This window comes from Mustela nivalis, assembly GCF_964662115.1.
Source record: "Mustela nivalis genome assembly, chromosome: 1".
NCBI classification, from domain to species: Eukaryota; Metazoa; Chordata; class Mammalia; order Carnivora; family Mustelidae; genus Mustela; species Mustela nivalis.
This window is the reverse complement of record NC_139020.1, coordinates 154,849,300-154,871,146: the sequence shown is the minus strand read 5'-3', so window position 1 is coordinate 154,871,146 and position 21,847 is coordinate 154,849,300. Positions and strand designations below refer to the sequence as shown.

Sequence of the window (21,847 nt, the reverse complement as noted above, 5' to 3'; positions counted from 1 at the left end):
TGGGGGTGCACTAATCATGCTCTCTTTTTAAAAATCCTTATCTTCTAAATATATATATTGAAGCATTTATAGATAGAACAATACAGCTGTCCCCTGCTTAATGAGTGGAGTAAAGGAGGGTATGCAGACAGAACAAATATGGAGCCATGACTGCTCAAGTCTTCAATGTGGGGTACTCTCTTAATTATTTTAAACCATAAAGTACTGTTTAAGGAAAATGCAAGGGCCTGAAACACCCTCAATCAGTGCTAGCTTTAGATGCTTAAAGAGATCCCCCAACAGAACTCCTCAGAAGTACCAAAAACCCGCAAAAAGCCCATGATTTTATTGTTAGGTTCTATGAAAAACTGGTTAAGTTTAATTGTACCAAAACTTTTTTAAAAAGCTCAGCAACTCTTGAAATACAAGTAGAAAAAAATACAGTGTCCTCTGGACATACTCAAAAATCTCTTACTAAGGGATTCACAATATAAAATGAAAAAAAAAAAAATCTCTTACTGCTTCAGTAATAATATTTTGAATAGTTTCTTCCAAAACTTGACTTCTGACCAGTGGCAAATATGATCAAAATGGCTGGCGGTTTTGAAGTCAGTACTGCCACAGACAACCGTACTCCTGGCATACAGCAAAGACAACTAGTCCAAAGTACTTACCTACAGTAGTGCTAGCTTTTGCTAAACAGAGAAACAATTGATGGGTGCACTAGTACATTCTCCTGGTACATCATTCCTCTCCCATAGAATCGTATTTTAAAACTCTCACCCCTCACCTGTTCCAATATCCAGCATTATTATCAAAATTCTGAGGCACAATATTAGAAAGGTAAAAGGTTTCAGCCATGGCTTTCTGTGAAAAGAAATAAAAATAGTAACTTGCAATGAAATGCCTCCTTTGAGATTTTACAAAGAAACTCTGAAAGCCAGTTCCTTTCATGTTAGCTTAAGGCAATTACAGTGACTACTTGTCCAAATAAATGAAAGCCATAGCTATTCTAGGTCAGAAAGCTCAATAATGATTATTCATAACAGGGGTATAACAAAATAAGTAGTCTGGTGTGGTAGCTTTTTTTGTACTTCCTAAAATTCAAACCAGTGATGCAGACTCTAAGAGCAAAGTTTCCAATATAAAGCTAAAGGATAAATTCTGGTGTTTAGCCTCTGGCAAAGAGTTTCTCCATAAAGGTCAACTTTCAGAAATTTTATGTAAGGAATACAGTACAAACATATTGGTTCAAAGTGGTAGAGAAGATGAGTGCCTGGGTGGCTCAGTGGGTTAAGCCTCTGCCTTCGGCTCAGGTCATGATCTCAGGGTCCTGGGATTGAGCCCTGCATCAGGCTGTCTGCTCAGTGGGGAGCCTGCTTCCCCCTGCATCACCCCGCCGCCAGCCTCTCTGCCTACTTGTGATCTCTGTCAAATAAATAAATAAAAATCTTTTTAAAAAGGTGGGGGCAGAGAATTCCTTGTTCTTCTGAATTTCTGGCCACTAGGTGTTCATTCATTTCACATTCCTGAAAGGCTGACCTGTATTTTTTTTTTTAAAGATTTTATTTATTTATTTGACAGAGAGAGGTCACAAGTAGGCAGAGAGGCAGGCAGAGAGAGAGGAGGAAACAGGCTCCCCGCTGAGCAGAGAGCCCGATTCGGGACTCGATCCCAGGACCCTGAGATCATGACCTGAGCCAAAGGCAGCGGCTTAACCCACTGAGCCACTCAGGTGCCCTTTTGAAGATTTATTTACTTGAGAGAGACTGCATGAGAGGGGAGAGGGTCAGAGGGAGAAGCAGACTCCCTGCTGAGCAGGGAGCCCGATGCAGGACTCTTTCCTGGGACTCCAGAATCATGGCCTGAGCTGAGGGCAGTCGCTTGACCAACTGAGCCATCCTGGCGCCCCTCCACTGACCTGTATTAACCACGAATGCTATCAATAAACTTCTCTTCAAGCAGTAGTTCTCAACCTTGAATGCACACTGGGACCTTTAAAAAGTATTGGTGCCTGGGTTCTACCCCCTAGAATTTCTGATTTAACTACTCCAGATTTGGGCATTGGGATTTTTTTTTTAAACATCCCCAGGTGATTATAGTGAGTGTCTAAGGTTAAAAACCACTATTTTTTTTTTAAAACCACTATCTTAATGACAATAATCACCAACAATTGATGCAATAAATGTCATAAAAGACATTTCTCTCCTTTTTTGGCAGAGAACTTAACCTAAGGAAAAGGAGGCTAGAAAGACAATATGTGATTCATGACTGAACAGTGGATCAAAAGAAGCTGTAAAGATCACAACTGCAACAATGAGGCAAATCTGAGTATGAACTGTATGTTATTGTACAAATTTTCAAAAGTACATATACATACACACTTTTTGGTATGATACTCCTGTCATATATACAAATATCCTCATTCTTAGATGACACAATATCCTGAGCAATCCCGAACACCATGGACCGTGAAGTCTGCTTAAGATTCCTTCTCTCCCTCTGCCCCTCCCGCTCTCTTTAAAAAAAAAAAAAAAAAGTTTTTTTCAATTTTTCTGCAGTTAAAAATGTTTTTGCTATACTCTCAACTTTTCTATATATCTAAAATTTTTCAAAATATGAATGAATGAAATGAATAGCTCCTAAGAGCTCTCCGGTTCTCTTTTACATAGCATTTAGTTTTACTTTTTCAACCTATTTAAGAAATTTCTCACTATCTGAGCAAACAAAGGAATTAAAGTCAGGAAGGAAATACAAAATACAAGTGCAGAAATTCTCAAATATTAAGGTTTGCCTCCTATATTTTTAATACCCAAGTCCCATGGTATACAGACATCCAGTCCCGTATTCTCATCCCACCCAAAAAATATGCCTACAGATGAAAATTTGTTATTTCCTGCTGGAGCCATGTGTCCTCGTGACCACCCACTCCCAACATAGTCTTCGTTGAAAGCACTGAAGGTTGGAGGAATGTTGGGATCAGGCTTGAATTTACAATGTTTTCTGTCAGCATCACCTGAAGAAAAACACACAAAATGGGTAAGTTATCATCAGTGGACAAATATCCCTTAAGATTCTCTAAGCAAGGCAAGCTGTTTCAGGCTGGCTACTACCTCTCTGAGCAGCTAGTATTTAGTGATTGCGTACATGTCTCAAGTTCCTGGGATAGTTCAGATACCTCATCTGAATTTAGCAAGGACTAGTCTAGGAAAGAACGCTTTTCATATGGGGTAGCTATCTCATATACTTCTGTTCCTAGTCTCTGAAATTAAAGGCAAATAATCCCCCAGGTAGTATTTAAGTGAAATAATGACCAAATAGCTGAACTACATAAAAAGCTTAATACTAAATAAATTCTTGCTTTAAAAAAAAAAAAAAACCCTCACGTATTGTATTTTGTGCGACTATATTTGACAACTTTGTATGTACTGAAATAATGGATATATATATAGACACAAAACTATTTGTTCTGGGCAGAGACAGCCTAAAGGAGGGGGAGAATGTCTCTGGTATCTTGCTTGCTGCCTCTTAAGCCATGACAAAACAAACATTTAGGTTATGAGCTCAATCCAGAAATTACTGAAACAAAATATCTGTGTACCACATGGGAGAGAAAAAAAAAAAATCTCTTTTATTTATATTTTCCCACCTTAGAGGAGTTTGCCACACTAATCAGCAAACCCTAATACTGTATTTTCCACTGTCATTAGGCCAGATCTTGTTAAATTACAAAAATAACAGAGATAAATGGAACATATTCAGACTGCTACTCAATAACATTTAAAATGGAGACCCAATTCCAGTGTTATCTCATTCGGCCAGAAAAATTTTAAATGATCAGACCCCAAAACTCAGAATAGATTATTGGATATTGAGTTTTTCAGAGCTACTTCATAAAGAAAAAAACAAAAAAAGAATTATTAGTAAGCTTCTCTTGCATCTCATTGCCACTGGAATCACTTCCTTACATGTCTGGTTGTCTTTGCCTGGTGCTTACCACCCTTGAAAATTCATCTGTGGGAATTTCCAAAGGCCTAGGATAAAGATGCCTTCCTTGAGATGGATGTAAATTTGTTTCTATCAGGTTACCTGGAGGAACTGCCAGTGGAGAACTGTGTTAAACCAAGATCAGGGCTTCCTTGCTTGATCTACACAGGATCCATGACTCCCAGCTGTTAAGTCTACATGATAGCCAGTCTGTGGCCTCCACTTTTCTGGAACAAGCTTTTTATTGTCCTTTCGACCCTTTTCTGCTCAGTGCCAAGATAACCTTCCATATGGTCCCCTACAGTGAGCAGGCAGGTTAGTTCTGCTTCCCCTGTCCTCCCCCAGGGCTCAGTCCTCTGGAGGTTCCAGGCTAATATGGGGAGGGTCCTGTAAAACAATCTACTCTGGGTGAGCCCTAAGTCTCCCTTTCAGTCTCCCTCACCCTACAAAGGTGGAATCAAAAGCAATGTATGTTGCTATGGTTTACCAAGACTGCCCTTATCTCTCTGGATTCTGGCTTTCCCCCAGATAGTGGGCTTGGCAACTCACCATGATCATGCTAACTTTTTTTTTTTAAGTGATTTTTTCCCCCTACATATCTCTTATTGTTTTTAGCAGACACTCAGTCTGCTAATAACATTTCTTGTTTTTAGCAGAGAGCCAGTCTGAGTAATCTAGTCTATCATTACTGAAAACAGAAGTCTCTTTAGATTAATATCCAGTAAATCATAAGTATACTGCTTCCTGTTTTCAAATAATATTATTTTACCTCCTCAAATCACACATTACAAAATGAAATGTGGTACTTTTCTTATATGCCTTTCTAAAGAGCAGGATAAAATTAGTAAAGCCAAAATCCCTTACATCTTGGGAAAAGTTCTGCATTTAAAGGAGATTCACTGGCTTGAAACTATATCAAATGAGTTTCCCTTGATATACATTTATAATCAACTCTCAACTACTATGATAAAGTTTCCAACTACATCAGTCTCCTACTAGCAGCAAGCAAAGCCCAAGGCTCCTGCTATTCTGCTGGTGGTTTGACCCTAGGAAGGCACATACCCATTTAAACATCAGCATTTTAATATACATAAACAGAGTGTGTACTTAAAGCAAGGAGAAATAATGTGTGGGCCTTACAACAAATTAAAAGGCAAATAAAATATGAATAAAACAACTATGACAAAAGGTAATACCCTAACACATAGAGAACTCCCTAAATCAATTCAAAAAAACAATATCCCAACTGAAAATGGTAAAAATAACTCACAAAGAAAGAGTAATTCACAAAATATTAATCTTAAACTGGTATCCAATAAATGAAAATAAAATCACCTATTAAATTGGTAATGTTCATTATGAGTGGAAGACAGGACAAGTAGCTAACAGTGGATAGTATAAACTAGAATAATCTACACAGAAACCAATTTAACATTAAATATCAAGGTCTGGTCATCTTAACTACAGGAATCCACCAAGACATTAAAAAAAAAATTTTTTTTTAAAGCCATGAGCAGACTTACATGCCCACCTACCTCTTAAATCTCATTTCATATGTTCTCCCTTGCCCCAGCTACTCTGGCCTTTTAGTTCCCTAAAGGAACAAAATCTTCACATTGGGGCCTTCAAAGATGCACCTGTGCTTTTCTTTCTGTCTGGAATGCACCTGTCCACAATCCATGGACCATTCCACTCCACTGTCTAGGTAACAGCATCTACCTCCAAGCCACTTTCTTGGAGAAACCTTGCTAATCAAAATCAGGTTCTCCTACATCAGTGCTCATCACATTCTTTACTATTCCTTGTTTATACTAACCCAACCTACAATCACTTGTCCTTCAGAACAGTTATTACCAACAATAATTACACATTCATGATTATTTGATAGGCCAGTTCATTCCCCAACATTAACTCAAAGTGCCAAGAATGAGAGACCATATGCCCTAATCCCAAGGCTCAGCACAGTGCCAGACATGTGGCACTTTAAAAGTATTTGTGGAGATAATGCACGAATAGTGCTAGTTGTAGCAATACTGACAGAGCCTCCAACTCATATGTCAAGATACTGATCCTCTCAGCCCCTTAGAAAGCTGGGAAGGGTCTGGAGCTCACTGGAGACCAGGTAGTGCTTCATACAAACATCATCATTTTCTAAATGTGTTGTAATGTGAAAAAGGTTGAATCAATAATCCTTCTTGTTCTGGTACTTCCTCCTTGTTGGAAGTACCTTTCATTAATGCCTTTACTTCTAACCACCTACCCATTATCTTGCTTTTGGATATATGTTCAAGAACCCATCGAGGCACCCGCTTTGACTGGTCATAAGATAAGGCATGATTAGTGTAATGCCTAGTCTCTGTTCCAGTTAAAGGAACTCCATATTGTTCCAAGAGAGCCTTTTCTGCAGAACCTAAAAATGCAAAGGGGGGGGGATAACAAATAATTAGTAATTCTTACTAGGAACAATAAGTTATAAGGGTGAGGGGTGAGACTTACACAGGACTGATTCAAAGGTCTAATCAACCAGATCTCATTTTGCAATTATTTCCAACGCAGAGAAAAGAGACAGTAGGCTTTGCCTATAATCAGTCCTATAGTTTTAACAAGATAAACTGCAGCTATCTCACTAACTTTTAAAGATTTTATTTATTTATTTGACAGACAGAGATCACAAGTAGGCAGAGAGGCAGGCAGAGAGAGAGGAGGAAGCAGGCTCCCTGCTGAGCAGAGAGCCTGACGCGTGGCTGGACCCCAGGACCCTGGGACCATGACTTGAGCCAAAGGCAGAGGCTTTAGCCCAGTGAACCACCCAGGCGCCCCCTCACTAACTTTTAAATAAGGACCTGATCTTACTGGTCTTTCACATCAAATGTCCAAATCTCTGCCCCTGTATACAAAAGTAGCAAAGGAAAAACAAGTCATTACTAGCCACTGATATGATTTAATGGGGGAAAGCCTACTTCCTCATTACACCATAAGAGTTAGCATGGGGACAAAAACAGCCTTTTATAAACGTCTTAAAAGACTATCATCCATTGTTCTGGAACTGAAGCAGAGATGTGCACTGCAGCCAGATGGTGGTAAAACTTGTCTTATTTCTCCTACTGAGAGAAACTAAGCACACATTTAACAAGGACTCTGTTTCAAAATAACCCTCTCTTGATGCCTTCTCCAGGTCTTGGACCTACCAGAACAGCTCTCTTGATAAAATGCCAAGTACCACAAGGAGCAAGTTAAATCAGGTCAGGGAAAGTGTAAAAAATGAGCATGAGATCACTTTCACTGTTAAATATGAGGTACCCCTGGTAGCTTGAGGACTTCTATCTTTCGAAGAAGGGCTTGAAGGTGTGAAAATTAATAAAGGGAAACCTCAGGAAAGTGGACTCTGTTGCTAGAAGGGGAGGCTGGAAGGGGGAGCCATTCAACTCCATCTCAATTACAGGAAAACTGTCAATTACAGACCCTGACAGAAGAACTGTCAAGAGGAAAGAACCGTCAACTACAGGCCCCCAACAGGGAAAGCCTGACAGTGCAACCTCTACAAGAAGTTGACTGCCTATGCAACTCAGCCAATGAGAAATTCATCTCCCTGAACCGTGGCTTTTCTCCAATGGACCTTCCAAAACAACCCTCCCAAGTTCCTCCGTCTTCTCCGTAAAGTTCCTCTCCTTTGGCTGCTGGACTTGCCTACGGTTTTGCCATGGCTTGCCTGTTCTGGATTACTAATTCACTACTCTTCCGAAAGAAGCCCACTTTTCTGCTGATAAGATAGCCTGACAGATTTCTTCTTAGCGTTAATGCGGGCACCCTTCGTTTGAACGAAGACAAAACGAGGACAATTAACTAATCTGCTAAAACCAGGTGTTAATGTATTCACTCTTCCACGGTTACTGTCAACTAAGCACCAGGTGCTGGACTGTATATACATACGGTGGAGAACAAAACATAGTCCGAGCTGTTACGGAGCTAACGACCTAAAGGAGGTCACAGACATTAAAACGTACCTGTGGTAAGTTGCTTCGGGGGTAGAAGAGAAAATGATGATGGAGAAGTATGCGAAAGAGGAAGGCGAGGCCTCCGGTGGAGCGGGGAGGCCGGATGGGAAGACTAGAAAGGCTGAAAACCCGAGACCCCCGGCTCGGGGCCCGCAAAGGGAAAAAAGCGCGGACAGAGGATTACGATTCATGCCAAAGGCAGGAATCCTGCCCAAAACCCGGGCCAGGGAAGAGGCCTACGGACTTACCGTCGGGCTCCCTCGCTGCCAACGCTGCCTCAGCGCCCTGACTCCGGAACAACTGAATGACCGTGAACCCGCCTCCCGCGGCGCCCACCACACCTCCCGCCACGAAGACACTCAAAAAGCGCCCAGAGCCTCTGAGGCGGGAAGCAAAACTTTTGGCAGCCATCTTATCCAGCGCACCTTACCTTTTGCAGTCGCGCGTGCGCACACCAGCTCTGACGCCTGAAAGCGAAACGCAACCGAGACACGCATGCGCAACCTGGAGTCGCCTGGCACCAAGTCTCTGTGGAGCCACAGGATGTGCAGAGCGCAGGCGCACACCCACCCCGCTGAGGGCCTCGGGAGCCCCCTGGTGACAAATCTGGAGGCGCAGGTGAATCTCTAACAGCCTTCCCCCGCACCCTCCCCTGCACCCTCCCCCGCACTTTCCCCGCAGCGACCGGCCCACGGTCGCTCCATCCCTGGTCCCCTTGATCCGGTGGTGGGTGAGAGGCATAACGTCTTGAGGGCGCAGTTGTGTGTACCTTTAGTGCCTCTTGATAGGTAAATAAGCCATTTGCACATGGTTAGAGTAAGACCTCAGAGCCGCCATTCCAACTCAGGTCTGAGCCCAAAACGTATGCCATATTAGACGTCTTCATGACACCTGGCTTTGAAGTCGCAGTCTAGAAGTCCTAACTTCTAATTGCTTTGTACCTCCTTAGGAGTGTCTTGACAAGACAATACTCCATGGTGGCTTAGGGCCCTCAATCAGAGTGCAGAGGTTTAGATGGCCGCTCACCCACTTTCCTCTTTAGGTGTGTTACTTCACTTTTCAGGGCTTCTTTCTCCTCTTTTTTTAAATTGAGAATAATGGTAACGGTATCATATATGAAAAGTATACAATAAATATTATTTATACATTTATATAAATAATGTTACTATGATGAAGATGATTAGACCATAGGTTTCTTGTGAGGATTAAAGGTTACAACGTAAAGCATTTAGGGAAGAATCTGGCGCCATGTCATTAAGTGCTCTGTAGTGTTAGCGATTTTTCCTTCGTCGTATTTTATCTTGATGGAATATAAATTTCGGACTGCTGAATGCCTGCTGACAGAGTAAAGGTATGTTTTAGGCACTCCCACCCAATGGATTTTGTTCCTTTTGCAGCACCCAGGTGGGCTTTAACAAGAGGGTTTTCTAACAGCCGGAAGTGTCAGTGTTGTTTTGATTGCTTCATGGGTCCACACCCCTACCCAGGAATACCTATTATAAAATCATTCTGTATAATCCCCTGTACCTCTGACCCTAACTGGTGGAACTAGGTCAACTGGAATCTTTCCAGGGACTGTGGATCTGGAAGTCTCTCTAGGTGGCAAAGCTGTGACATAGAAAACTCAGCACTATCTGTAGCTTTGTTTCCTGCTAAGTGGACAAAGGACCAGATGCATCTTGCACAGAGCAACAGTGGAGGAAGCTGAGACTTAAGTGAAGGGCTATTGCTGCAATGTTGTGATCCCAGCTGCCAAGGCTCCTGAAGCCCCTCCACAGCTTGCCTTTACTCAAAGCTTGGTTGCCCCAGGATCTTTCCAGTAAAACCCCCTTTTTGTTTAATGGTTTCTGTCATTTGCAACCAAGAGTCCCTATAAATACAACCAGACAACACTGGTACATCTGTAAGTTTCAATTTACAGAATTTACTAATACATTCATCACTTTAGATTTATTTCTCAAGGCCCTCCTAAATGCCGTGTGCTGTGTTAAACACCAGAATGAGATAAGTGGTAGGTGACTTTTCCTCATCCAGACCCATACTTGGACACAACAGTGAACCCCACACTTGGCCCCAAGATGTCAAGAACTGCAAGGGCTGCCTGACTTAGGGCAGGGTACTTCCCTCCCCAGTGAAGGAATTGGACCAGTAGTTTCTAAACTGTAATTGGCGGGGGTAGGCGTCCATAGTGTTCCACAGGGGCACGTGAGATTTAAGGGCAGGGATGGGAGGGCAGACTTAATGGCCCCTGAACCCTCTTCTACTTGCTCACTTGAGCAAGCCTGTTTTTCTAAAATCAGCTTCTTTCTTTGATGAACCAATTCCTTTGCTGAGGGAAAAGTGTGACCATAATGACCTCTCTGGTCCAACCTTCCAGCATTTCTTGTTCTGAGATCCTTTTTTAATGTTAGCCTTCCTTTCCTTCTCTGCACTTATCATTAGGGGCACTCACTAACAAAAGGTGAACAGTCTAAATCTGAGAGAGCAAAATGGGCCATAAGCTGTGACCACTGGTTCCTAAATAAAGGGTCCCTTAGTCAAAAATTGTTCTCCAAGAGTTCCAAACAGGTTTGTTTAATTTTCATATTAAAGCATGAAGAAAAAGGCATTAACCGTACCAGAAGGATCCAAAGCTGGTATTTCTCCACTTGGCAGATAAAAGTCACAGGCCAAAAAAATCTGTTACTGCAGGAAGCAGTGACATTTGGGGCTTTCTGGTTTTGTTAGGCAGTGTTAGGCAGTAGAGACTCATTATTTCATTAACAGGGAACCATGTTTTCACGTAGTGAGGTTAAGTCAAGAATTCCTAAACATGAGACCGGGTTTTGTTGATTCAGATCTGGGGTGGTGCCCCATAAACTATTATTTTTTTATGGATGACCCTGATATTCAGCCATGCTTAGAAATGACAGAGCCTGTATTCTGCAGTAGTCCTGAATAAAACTTATTTTCCAGGATTCTCTACTCCACTTACAAAAATACTACTCAGGGGGCGCCTGGGTGGCTCAAGGGGGTTAAGCCTCTGCCTTCAGCTCAGGTCATGATCTCAGGGTCCTGGGATCATGCCCTGCGTAGCTCTCTGCTCAGCAGGGAGCCTGTTTCCCCCACCCCCACTGCCTGCCTGTCTGCCTACTTGTGATCTCTGTCTCTGTGTCAAATAAATAAATAAAATCTTTCAAAAAAAATATTACTCAGGGTTGTCTGCAAAGTATAGGACTGGGGGTCGGTGAGGGAGGTGCAAAAATCTTGGAGATTTGGAAAATATACCCCTACCCTGCAGGAACTTACCCCAAGTTCCAGGACAGTCCATTTAGGAGAAACCCCATATTTCCAACTAAGTCCTGAGCTTCTGAAGGGAAGAAATAAAGGCCTGTGCTGTGTACCACAGAACCATGGTGGACTAGGCACTCAACCATTAACAACTCATGTGTACAAAGCAGGAACTCACAGGGGTGTTTGAGAGTTCAGCCCTGTAAGTGAGAGAGCACCACTGTATTGATTTCTAATTCCCATGAAAAGAAACTTCAATCCCCCACCATGTGATTAAGAGAGACACAGGGTAGTTTTATTATTATTATTTTATTTTCATATACAAAAAGATAAAACTTGAAATAGCTCTAGATTTTTCCTCCTATTCTGTTGGGGTGTGGCTGCTTCTTCACACAGGGGGAAAAAAAACTACATTCACATCGGTTTCTTTGAGGACCCAGTGCAGAGTTCAGGCAGCAAAACCCCAACTTAGCAGATCTAATTTCAAACTTGACACTCATTTCTAAAATTACCACAGTAAAAAGGAACAAAGATCCACTGCAAATGAATGAACTATGATACAATGTTCTTTCCAAAATGTCTTCATTTTGCAACTGTAATTACATGGATGTCTGCTTTAGGCCATTTTAGATGTGTGCATGTATATAATATATATAAGTGTGTGTGTGTGTGTGTGTGTGTGTGTGTGTGTGTGAGATAAATCAGTACACTTCAAATCCAGACAGGGTAACAGCAACACGCTTAACTCTGTGTGTGTGTGTGCGCGTGTATGTGTGTGTGTATATATTTTTAACATGATACTTTAGTATAACTTTTGTTAATTCAGTAGTACAAGCTATTTCTGTTCTATAAAATTTTTATTTTATAGCTACAAGGGTGAAAAGCGACCTATTACATTTACATCTCACATATCCTGGTATACAAACAGTACTTACTGAATTTGAGCCAAAAACCAGAAGTCTTTATTTTTAGCACTTGAAGAGCTTCCTCACTTCTACAGCCTTAAGTCATAATACTAGTCACATTTCCAGAGTTTGTAATTACTCATTGCTTTAAACCGCAAGAAACAGGTGAATCCAGACTTTTAATTACAATTGTTATATACAAGTTAGATAACACAGCTCAGTAAGACTTCGCTATCCATCCTAAACCCGACACACACATTCTCCACTAAGTTAGACAAGCCTTAGGGGTTTCCTTCTTTTCCTTAAACGTAATGTACAAATTTAGAAGTAGCTGGTAAAACTGATACATAAAGATGGCAAATGAGAGGTGACATTTTCTGTTGGTTCCAAAATTGGTCCTGCAAATTTTGTATTCTGCTGTGTTCTTTAACTGTGTGTCTGTAACATGGAGAAGCTCTTCACAAGAATTGACATCAAACTCAATGTGTAAGTTAAATTTACAGTACTGTAAAGTTACTCAGATTTAAGGACAAATGTGGAAAAATATTAACAGGTGAAAAATTCGGCCTTTTGACGCTACCACTAAGATCATGTCAAATTCATAAGCAGATTCTTTTGTACAGTTGAAAAATGGCATTGTGTGGATTTGTGGCATGGAACTGAAATCTACAAGTATGCTTCTATTCTGCGGTAACCCTCACCCTCAGTTCGTAAGTACCACTCAATTTTCTTTGCATTTTTTACAGAATTCTAGAAAAAAGTGGGGGGGGGGAGCTGCTGGCATTTTAACAATCCCTCCAACTCACAGGAGGTCTTAATACTTCCAGATGAGGTCTCCTAAGAATCTCTATATGATCACTGGCTCTCAGACAGCCTTTGACAGTGACTTGGACACTTTCCAAATCAAAACCCCAGTGTTGCCTAATATTTCCTACTCTCATCTCTGTCGTTGCTGGTAACATTTGAATGAGCGCATTTTTCCCTTAATGGAGAAATTATTTGGCTAAACATACACTTAGCTTGTGGCAGTGCTCTGAGAAAACCCCACTTGGGCTAAAGCACTTGTAGGGACTGCAGTCAACAGTCCACTGATCAGGGCAGAGATCAAACACTTCGAGGGCTGACCAGAACCCACTGGGAACACACTGACCTTAGCATCCCATGGTCAGCAGGACAGCCCAGGCAGGCAGCCTATGCTCATACGGCTGAGTTACCACTTTCAATCTTGGTCTGCCATCTATGCCCCAGAGACAAAAATTCAGATGTGGTGACTGCTGGTTAATTAAACTTTTTGAATTGGTAAAAAAGGCTCTTTAAAAATATATATATATATTTATTTAAAATACATCAAAATGACAAATAGCCATATTCCACAAGGCCTAATTTCACAGCAACATATGCTACAGACATCTTCCCAAAATGCACAGTGGTGAATGGTGGGTTTTTTTAATCCTGCCATTTAAAGGAATGTTCTACATTTGAGTTTTAATGACTGGAAATGTATTACAAAGAGCTCGTCTTTGGAACTAATTTGTGTGCAAGACCAGCCAATTGAATCACTTTACCTATTCAGACACGTGAATACTGAAAATGGCAGAATTCAAAGAGGAACCCAGGAAGCACCGTTCAGCTGACACTCTAGACCCATCCCACCACAGTGCAATGAAGAGCTTGCTAGAAGCCCCTTTTTCAGTTCTTGGGAAGAGTTTAACTTTAAAACAAGTGCGTGCCCATACTCGGCAGGGTTCCTACGTGTGTATGTTACAAGCCTGCAGTATCGAGAGGACCCAGATGGTGACACGGTTCAACATGAGGTCTGAGGTAACTGGTTCTTCAAATACCTGGAGCACAGAACTGCATCCAGAAATTACAGCTGGGAGAAAGGAAAAAGGTGGGGTTTCGGGCTAAAAGACCAGTAGAAAAGACCAGTAGAAAAAAAGCTTACAGCAGTTGCTTTTGAGGGGAGGCAGGTGACAAAAACAAAGGCACAACAGAATTACATTCCAAGACACGTGGCTGGAGAGCAGAGAAACGTTCTTACACAGGGAGCAGGGAAACGTTCTTACACAGGGAACAGGGAAACTCACTAGACTTACACGGGTTAGTTCCTGGACTGCTACTAGACCTGCTGAAACTAAATTTACTCCAAGTATAAAAGGGATAAAGTGTAAAACTTCACTATGAACCAGACTGAATAAAAAGCACATCTGGCTTAAAACGACACATCAGGGATTCTCCTGACAAAACCATCCCAACCAGTGTACTTCTGGGTGCAGCAGCCTGGGTCAGGGGACAGGTCTTCAACTGGGCCTCAGGACTGACAATGACGATACAGAGAATGAGCTTCATTATTCACCTTCCCTGTATCCCCACCTAAAAGGCTCACCCAAATAACCATCCACTCTCTACCCCAAAATAAAAAGGCTAACATGAAGACCGCCTCCCATCCCCTGGCGGCCATGCTGACCTTTGCAGGAAGAGCAGGAAGGGCTATGTGATGGCTGGAAGATGCTCTCTGGTATGGGGCTCTGAGTTTCCTCAGAGGGCTCCCAGTTGTGACTTGCTACCTGAAAGCAGGGAGCTGCCCCCAAGCACTCTCACGTCCAAGAGGCCCTGACCAGAGCAGACACAAAGTGCCTGACAGCTCGCCATTTCACCTGATCACTGTGTCCACACACCCCCTCCTTTTCTGAATAATACGTCAACCAGAAATTGTCCTGAAAACTGGAAAATTTGGTCCTAGATAATTCAGTTTTGTGGATTCCTCAAATCACCAATCTCTCAGTTCAAATGTTTATATAGCCTGAATCTTACTCATCCCAACCCGCCCCAATCCACACTCCCGCATAGTTTCTGTTTCTCAAAACACCCTCACACAACTACATCCTATGGCAGGAACTCACAAACTCATTTCTAACCTCAGAATCCTTTGTTCAGAAGAAATCTCAGGAGGAAGCACAAATGTAAAACACACCACAGGCTCTTCCTGCCGCTCCGCAGCCCCTTGCCTCCCAATCTGCAGGGAGCCGAGCTGGAGCATCACTGTCCCACCCAGCCGCAAGTGGAGTTCTGGCCAAACGAGACCCATAAGGGCCTGCAATCTGCCAGTGTATCACGAGAATCCATATGAGCACTAGGTAAAAGCTCCACACCACTCACACTCCAGTGTACACTGATCCTGAAAGGTAAAGCTCCTTACTCTGATTACAAAATCATTCTCATTCAAACTCACTAGACTTTATAAAAATAATCTGTGGTATAAAACAATCTCCACACTGTGCAGAAGAATCTGTCAGGTGATAAAACTAAATATATATGTAGAGCTATAGATTTTTTTAAAGTAAAATTTCAAGTGTCATATCTCTATTATAGAACCTATTCTTTTATTTACAATGCTACCTAACAACATTCCAATGCAAACGTGATTGGGAAAAACAGACAATGATCCCATGCCCAATCAACAGCAGAAATTCCCAGGACTCAAGACAGAATATATCCATTTGTTAAAACAAAACAAAAAAATAAAAATAAAAATAAAACCCATCCTCATCTGCCTAAAAAGCATTAGCTAATAATGGGTCATACTTTTCATAACTGTGAGCTCAAAAATGTAAACTTTGCAAATAAATGTAACACTTTCCCACAGATGCCCAGAGAGCCCATGTTTGAATAATCCATTGCATACACGCGTATGCCCGAGGGTATACTTCTCTGGAGTCCTGTGGTGGGTGTGCAGTGGCTCTCAGAATTGCATAGGCCCCGGACAGTCCAAAGATCCTCCCGGATAGGAACGGCAGCACAGGGCCCATCACCACACACTGGCATTTAGAGACTACGCATTTTAATTCATGAGGAAAAACCACTTGTATGATCTCTACAAGCTGCCATAGGAGCAAATAAAGGATCACTGGTTTTGGCACTACAGGGATACGTGGAGTACCACAATCAAAAAGTCCGGCTTCTTTCACACCCGGAAGATAAAGTCACAAAAATTTAAAAGCTTGGTAAAACTTAAACAGTGATAAATCATTTAAATTCAAAATCTTGTCCAAACCAAAGTTTACAATGGACCCCAAATGAGTATAAAATAGAAATATTCAAAATATCCCTCTAGATAATTTGGACTTTTATTTGATGAGTTTATGGGTCTCTTGGACCCACTGTTCTTAAAATGTAGCTGAGTCAACTGAATTAATTTCCAAGGGGGGGCATTTTAAACTTCAATTTCTTTTTGCTACAAAACTAAATCATTACTTTAAAAAACTTGTCCAAGCCTTCTAAAGGTTTGGGATACATTCATAGGTGGACTGCTGGTTACAAATCAACTACCAGGAATCTTACTTAAATAACTATGCATATAACCCTGAATTCATGAAATCTAGACTGAGAAGATAAACAGTTCATCAACTGAATTACTGGGCCTGTTTCTTTACCTAAAACATTAATGTGAACACCTAGAAGCTACTGATTAATTTATTAGTTCAGCTTTTATAAACACCCATTAACTAAAGAATTCATGGCACCCAAATGAGGAGAAATAACTACCTTGTCCTCTTTCCCTTGTGGCTGCTCACCCTAGATGGGAGGTAGGGAGAGCAGATGAGCCAACTCACTGCACTTCTTAGAAAGCTGTGGTCTAGCGAGCCCCTGAAATATGAACCAGGCCTGGCCATATCGCCAAAGATAAACCCAACAGGCTACTGAAATAGCTGGGACTGACAATCAATCTGAGTTAGCTACAAAAAAATGCTCTCTAATTCAGATACCCATCTAGTGAGCCAAGTTCTGAGGAATGACACTTGGCTGTTCGACTTCTAGTACCAATTCCAAACAATGACACACATTTGCTTACCATATTGCTAAAAACCATCAAACCCTCGTATTACCGGTATGTGCTGGGAACTTTACATGGCACCCTAAAAAAGGGCAAAATTCCACTTGCAAGAGGGCCACCCAGTCCTCCCACTCCAGATGGAATAGCCACCTCCCTACCCTCATGGCTCATAGCATCGGTGCCATATGACAGGCTTTCTGAGCCACACACACATAGGTGCTGGGGTTGCCACCAAAGCAACACCACACACACAGTTCAAGCACTCAGTGCAGAGTGTCAGGGTAGCAGGAAGCAAGAAGGTGGCAACCGGAGAGAAAGGTGACAGACCAGAAAGGTGCTGGGTCACCTGCTTTGCTTTCTAAAGCATGACATGACAAGCCATGACAAGAAGACTGGCCTGGCCCCTAGGGTCAATGAAGAACTAGCTCGGTAGCCTGGAGGAGAAATTCTGAACTGGGCTGAGAACAAGTGAGTGGGGGGCTCAAGCCACTTGAAGATGTTCAAAGCTAAACACCATCTCTCTTGTTCTGCACATATGCCCAAGTCCAGAGAGGAGGAATTCTGAATCAGGAGCAGCTGGCACACATGGGGAACCCCACCCCAGGCAGCCCTGATCCCCCTGGGCACCTACACCTAGAGAGCCAAGTTGAACAATGAAGGACAAGCTGGGCCATGTTCAACAGTGAAGGCCAATGATGAGCCAATGATACTCAACCACTTCCCTTCACAGCCAGGTCTCCCTTCCTCCTAAGAAAACTCCACCTACAGCCCTCACCCTGAGTAACTCACTCAAAGGACTCCTGGGAGGGACCAACAATCCCAGGAGAAAACCTGGCTGATGCAAGTCCCTAAGGACCATGTCCAGGGCCTCCGCTGGCCCATCAAGAGTTCCTTACAGGACAGTGTGACACAGTGGCCTCTGTACCACTCATTTCCTCCTTCTGTTGCTCATTTCTGTCTTTCTCTGGCTTGGGATGTCTTTCCAGTGATCATGGACGTTTTTCAAACAGAACACATTCTCTCCCAAAGCCCAGCCCACAGCCAGATGCCTGTGTGGATGGAAGAACACCAGAAAGAAAGGAGCAAGGATCCTCGGCCACTTCCCTTTCCTGACTTGACCACCCTCTCACCCTAGGTGGGGCAGCATCCCCCACAGGCAGGCAAAATGATGTGTCAGATTCCTACAAGTCTTCCACAAAAGCTTGTGGGGGTGGGAGTGGGGGTGAGGAGTAGTTCTCTGAGCTCTCCAGAAGCAGACAATACATGAAATTTTTGTGGAAAAGAGCACAGACAGAGGCCCTATAACCCAAAAAAGCCTAAACCAGTGCTCTAAATGGTTCACTCCCCAAAGAATACATGACAGCACAGAGACACTTTATCTGAGGGAAAAGACCCACCCAGGCTCCCAGGGGCATGCCCTAGAAAAAGATTACCCACCTTTTTCTGCCATCAACAGCAGTCAAGGATACTGCCTGATGGGTGCACTTTACACCACAGCATAAGGGAAAGGCAGCCTGAAGCCCAAAGAACTCGTGCTCCCAGACTCCCCTTTCCCCAGCCACACCACACAGGAACCACCTCTAGACATTCTGGTGCCCAGGCCCCAAAGCCACCACGGCAGCTGAGCACAGGGTTGGCAAAGAGGGAGCTCACCCAGATAAAAGGCATGTAGGCCAACGGGAAGGCCTGTCCTGTTGGTACTGATAGCTGACCAGCAAGGCCCACACCAAGGCCACAGCTCAACCCTCCACAGCCAGGCCAAACACGTCAAGCCAAAATTGTTACAACAATCAAGCCAAAAGAAAAATCACCCAGAGGAAATCTAAAACCAAATGGAGAGGCAGGGGTTTAGTGTTCCACACTGGGTAGGATGAGGGATCTGGTCATTCCTATGGTGAATCAGCTACATCTGTTAGTGGTTTATTTGTCGCTGAGGGTAAAAAGCAGAGACCAGAGAAGTAGAGATGCACTGCCTGAGGTGAAAGCTAAAGAAATTAGATATGGCACTTTTCAATAAATATTTTAAAGCTTCTTAAAGAAATAAGTGGAAAAGAAAAGCAACTGCTGTAAGGCCTGTTTTGCTGTTAAAAATTATTCCGAGGGAAGAAAAAATACCACAGCACAAAATAGTTTAAAAAAAAAAAAAAGACAACACAGCTTACGAAACAAACAAACAACACACACACACACATACACACAAACAAACCTGTCCCTGTAACCACCCTGACCAGCTCAGAGCTTGACCCATGAAGCAAAAACACAGCACCCTGTGCCCAAACACAGGGAAAAAGGGACACAGCCAAGTGGCAGGTCCGATGCACATGGCATGAGTGTGCGCGCTCAGACTGTGACTCCAGGGCACTCGCCACTCCGGACACACCACTCTATCACAGACTGTCCCAAGTCATGGTGTGGACTCACAGAGACACTACTGGCCTCCTCCACGACTGCTGCTGCTCAAAGAAAATCACCTCAAGCACACCTAAGGGCCACAGTCTAACCGAGTTCAAGTGGGGTTACCTGTCATTCTGAACACCGACCAACCACGCTGAGGGAAAGATCTGAACCTCCATTCAAGTCAAGAGGAGGCACCCCTCTCCCCTGCTCACCCAGGTCAACCTCTCCCCATTGCTCACCAACTCACCTACCCTCAAAATGAAAGAGATCCAGTTTTTAAATAAAAGTCTCAAGAAACCAGAGGGAAACACCTTCACAAACAAGAGTGATGAATGCCCAGACGGCCCAGACAGCCAATCTACAGTTGATGACAATTATTTACAAGGGGGCGTTATCAAACAAAAATGGTAGCACTCCCTAGAAGATTCACACTTTTTTTCTTTTTCTCTATTTCTTTTAAACTTTGTCATAAAAGCCAACTTACATTAAAATATACTTACTACAAGACAACACAACTAATAAAATATATAATAAAACTTACACAAGTAGAAAATTCTGAGGTATTTCTGGTTTGAGGTGGTCTGTGGTCGTGAAGTTTTAATTCTTTTACTTTTCAAAATTTAAATCTCGGAAGCCACATCGCAAAGCATGTGTGTATATGTGGATGTGTGTTTCGTTTTTAAAAAAATTTGCATGTTTCATAAATTAAAAAAATTCAAATGTTGAAACAGCAGCATAAGAACATTCACTGACTAGAGCAAGGTTATGGCATAATAGAGAAACAGTTTTTAGAATATGCACCTCTTTGAGGGGTCTGGAGAAAGCCGTGTGCACGAGACACGTGAAGGGACAGCAGTGTCACCACACAAGGCAGAGCCAGCGCCTCAGGATGCTCTGATCTCCCAGGCAGGCCGCAGCGGCCCCGCCCAGGGAGCCCTCTTGCTCTGGCTGTTTAGGGCGCCCGGTGGGCATTTCCCTGACCTGTGCCAGGAGGAAGCAAAGTGTTTGAACTCTTTCCTCTGTTACAGATATTTACAGCATTGTCTTATGAAAAACACAGTCACTAAAACATGATGATTTCTACCCTTGCCTAACCTTAAAATGAGGGCAGAGAAAACATTCTGTCCAATGCCCAAGCCCAAGTCAGCGGGAAAAAACTGGTCAGGGCCAAAAGATGAGTCAGAGCCACACCTGCCTTCAGACTTTCTCCAAACCCCTTCTCGCATTAATGCTCGGCCTCCACACAGTCCTTCCCCTCGATTCTTGGTTACCTGAGAAGTAGCCTCCTAACAAAGGATGTTGCTCCGAACGTGCCCGAGTCCAGTGTAGCTCTGTTCCAAACCCCATCCTTAGCTCTGTCCTCTCCTTCCAACTCTGGTCCAAACCATCCTCGTTGTCATCCCCGTTTTTCCTCGGTCAGGACAACACCCGTTAATCCGTGAAAGACACATCTGCTGTTTCTTAAACTCACTGTCTAGAAAGGGAGAAAAACAATAAGGGCGAGGGTGGGGGGGCGAGGACAAGGGGAAATTCCTCCTCTGAGGAAGGTGTGTTCTTAAAGTAACAGTCTTCAAAGGTTTCTCTAGGTAGAGTTTGCAGCATTGAGTTTCCTAAGACAGGAGATGGGTTTCTTTGTGTCACAGATTCTTAGACAACAAACAAAGAGAAAGCGGGAAAAATGAACCCCAAGGGACAGGAGGTGGCTGAGGCTCTTCAGCATGGCGCTGGTTCCGCATTCACAGCTCAGCACCTCAACGCCTGCTGACGCATCCGCTGTTTGCGATACAGTAGAGCAGTGTGCTGGTAAAAACTGATCCAATCCAAAAAATAATATTAATAATAATAATTATAATAATTATAATAATAATAAAAAGTCAAGGTAAAATAGCAGCTGCATTTCATGTGTTTGTTGGTGTTACGGGATTTCCAAAACAAAACACAACTTTTTTCCTTTCCTCTTCAGATCCACTCGTGTCCTGGGCTTATTAGATGCTCGACTCCTTAGGGGGCAGGTCCACATTGGTGACGGAGGTCACCAGGGAGACAAGACAGTCCGAGGTAGTGCCATTAACCGACCTCCGGATCAGGGACACCCGCTCCTCCACGCAGCCCGCAGACAGGCGAGCCTCTGCGTCGTGGTCCCAGCACTCCTCGATGGTCACGCAGAGCTGGGCCAGGCCCTGCACATTGGTGCAGAGAGGGAAACGGGAAAAGACAGTATGGTCAGTGGCCCTCAGCAGACAAGCATGGGGGACAGGTGAACTTGAGGATGTACCTGAGGATCAGGCAGAGCCCACTGGTCCCAACCCCAGCAGCCCGCCAGCTAGCAGAGGCCTAGGGGACCTTGCAGGAATCAGGACGCCTTCCTTCCCAGCAGTTACCATCCTGAGCCTGCTGGCCTCCCTCCACAGCCTCAGCACAGGAAGGGGACAGGGCAGGTAATGCAGGCCACTCCGGGGGCAGACCCAGCTGCTTGCCTT

General features: G+C 43.3%; 2 protein-coding genes and 1 long non-coding RNA gene across 7 annotated transcripts in view; 1 reads left to right on the top strand and 2 right to left on the bottom strand.

The window, feature by feature from the left end:
• Positions 1-8,503, bottom strand: part of EXOG (exo/endonuclease G) — a 31,665-nt gene extending 23,162 nt beyond the window's left edge. Inside the window, exons 1-4 of one of the 2 annotated variants that reach the window (XM_082745910.1) lie at positions 8,392-8,503; positions 6,227-6,376; positions 2,856-2,995; positions 770-846 (exon numbers count right to left, since the gene is read on the bottom strand). In XM_082745910.1, the coding sequence (XP_082602036.1) occupies positions 770-846; positions 2,856-2,995; positions 6,227-6,376; positions 8,392-8,458 (434 nt within the window). In that variant the 5' untranslated portion in view covers positions 8,459-8,503. Of the gene's footprint in view, positions 1-769; positions 847-2,855; positions 2,996-6,226; positions 6,377-8,209 lie in introns of both variants that reach the window. The other variant, XM_082745909.1, reaches the window with a different exon arrangement.
• Positions 8,488-12,804, top strand: LOC309872202. Its single transcript, XR_014315728.1, has 2 exons — positions 8,488-8,579; positions 12,760-12,804. It is a non-coding gene; the product is annotated as an uncharacterized lncRNA (long non-coding RNA).
• Positions 11,530-21,847, bottom strand: part of ACVR2B (activin A receptor type 2B) — a 40,843-nt gene continuing 30,525 nt past the window's right edge. For 3 of the 4 annotated variants that reach the window (XM_082745804.1, XM_082745805.1, XM_082745807.1), the window contains one exon: positions 11,530-21,547. In XM_082745804.1, coding sequence (XP_082601930.1) covers positions 21,353-21,547 — 195 coding nt within the window. In that variant the 3' untranslated portion in view covers positions 11,530-21,352. The remainder of the gene's footprint in view (positions 21,548-21,847) is intronic. The other variant, XM_082745806.1, reaches the window with a different exon arrangement.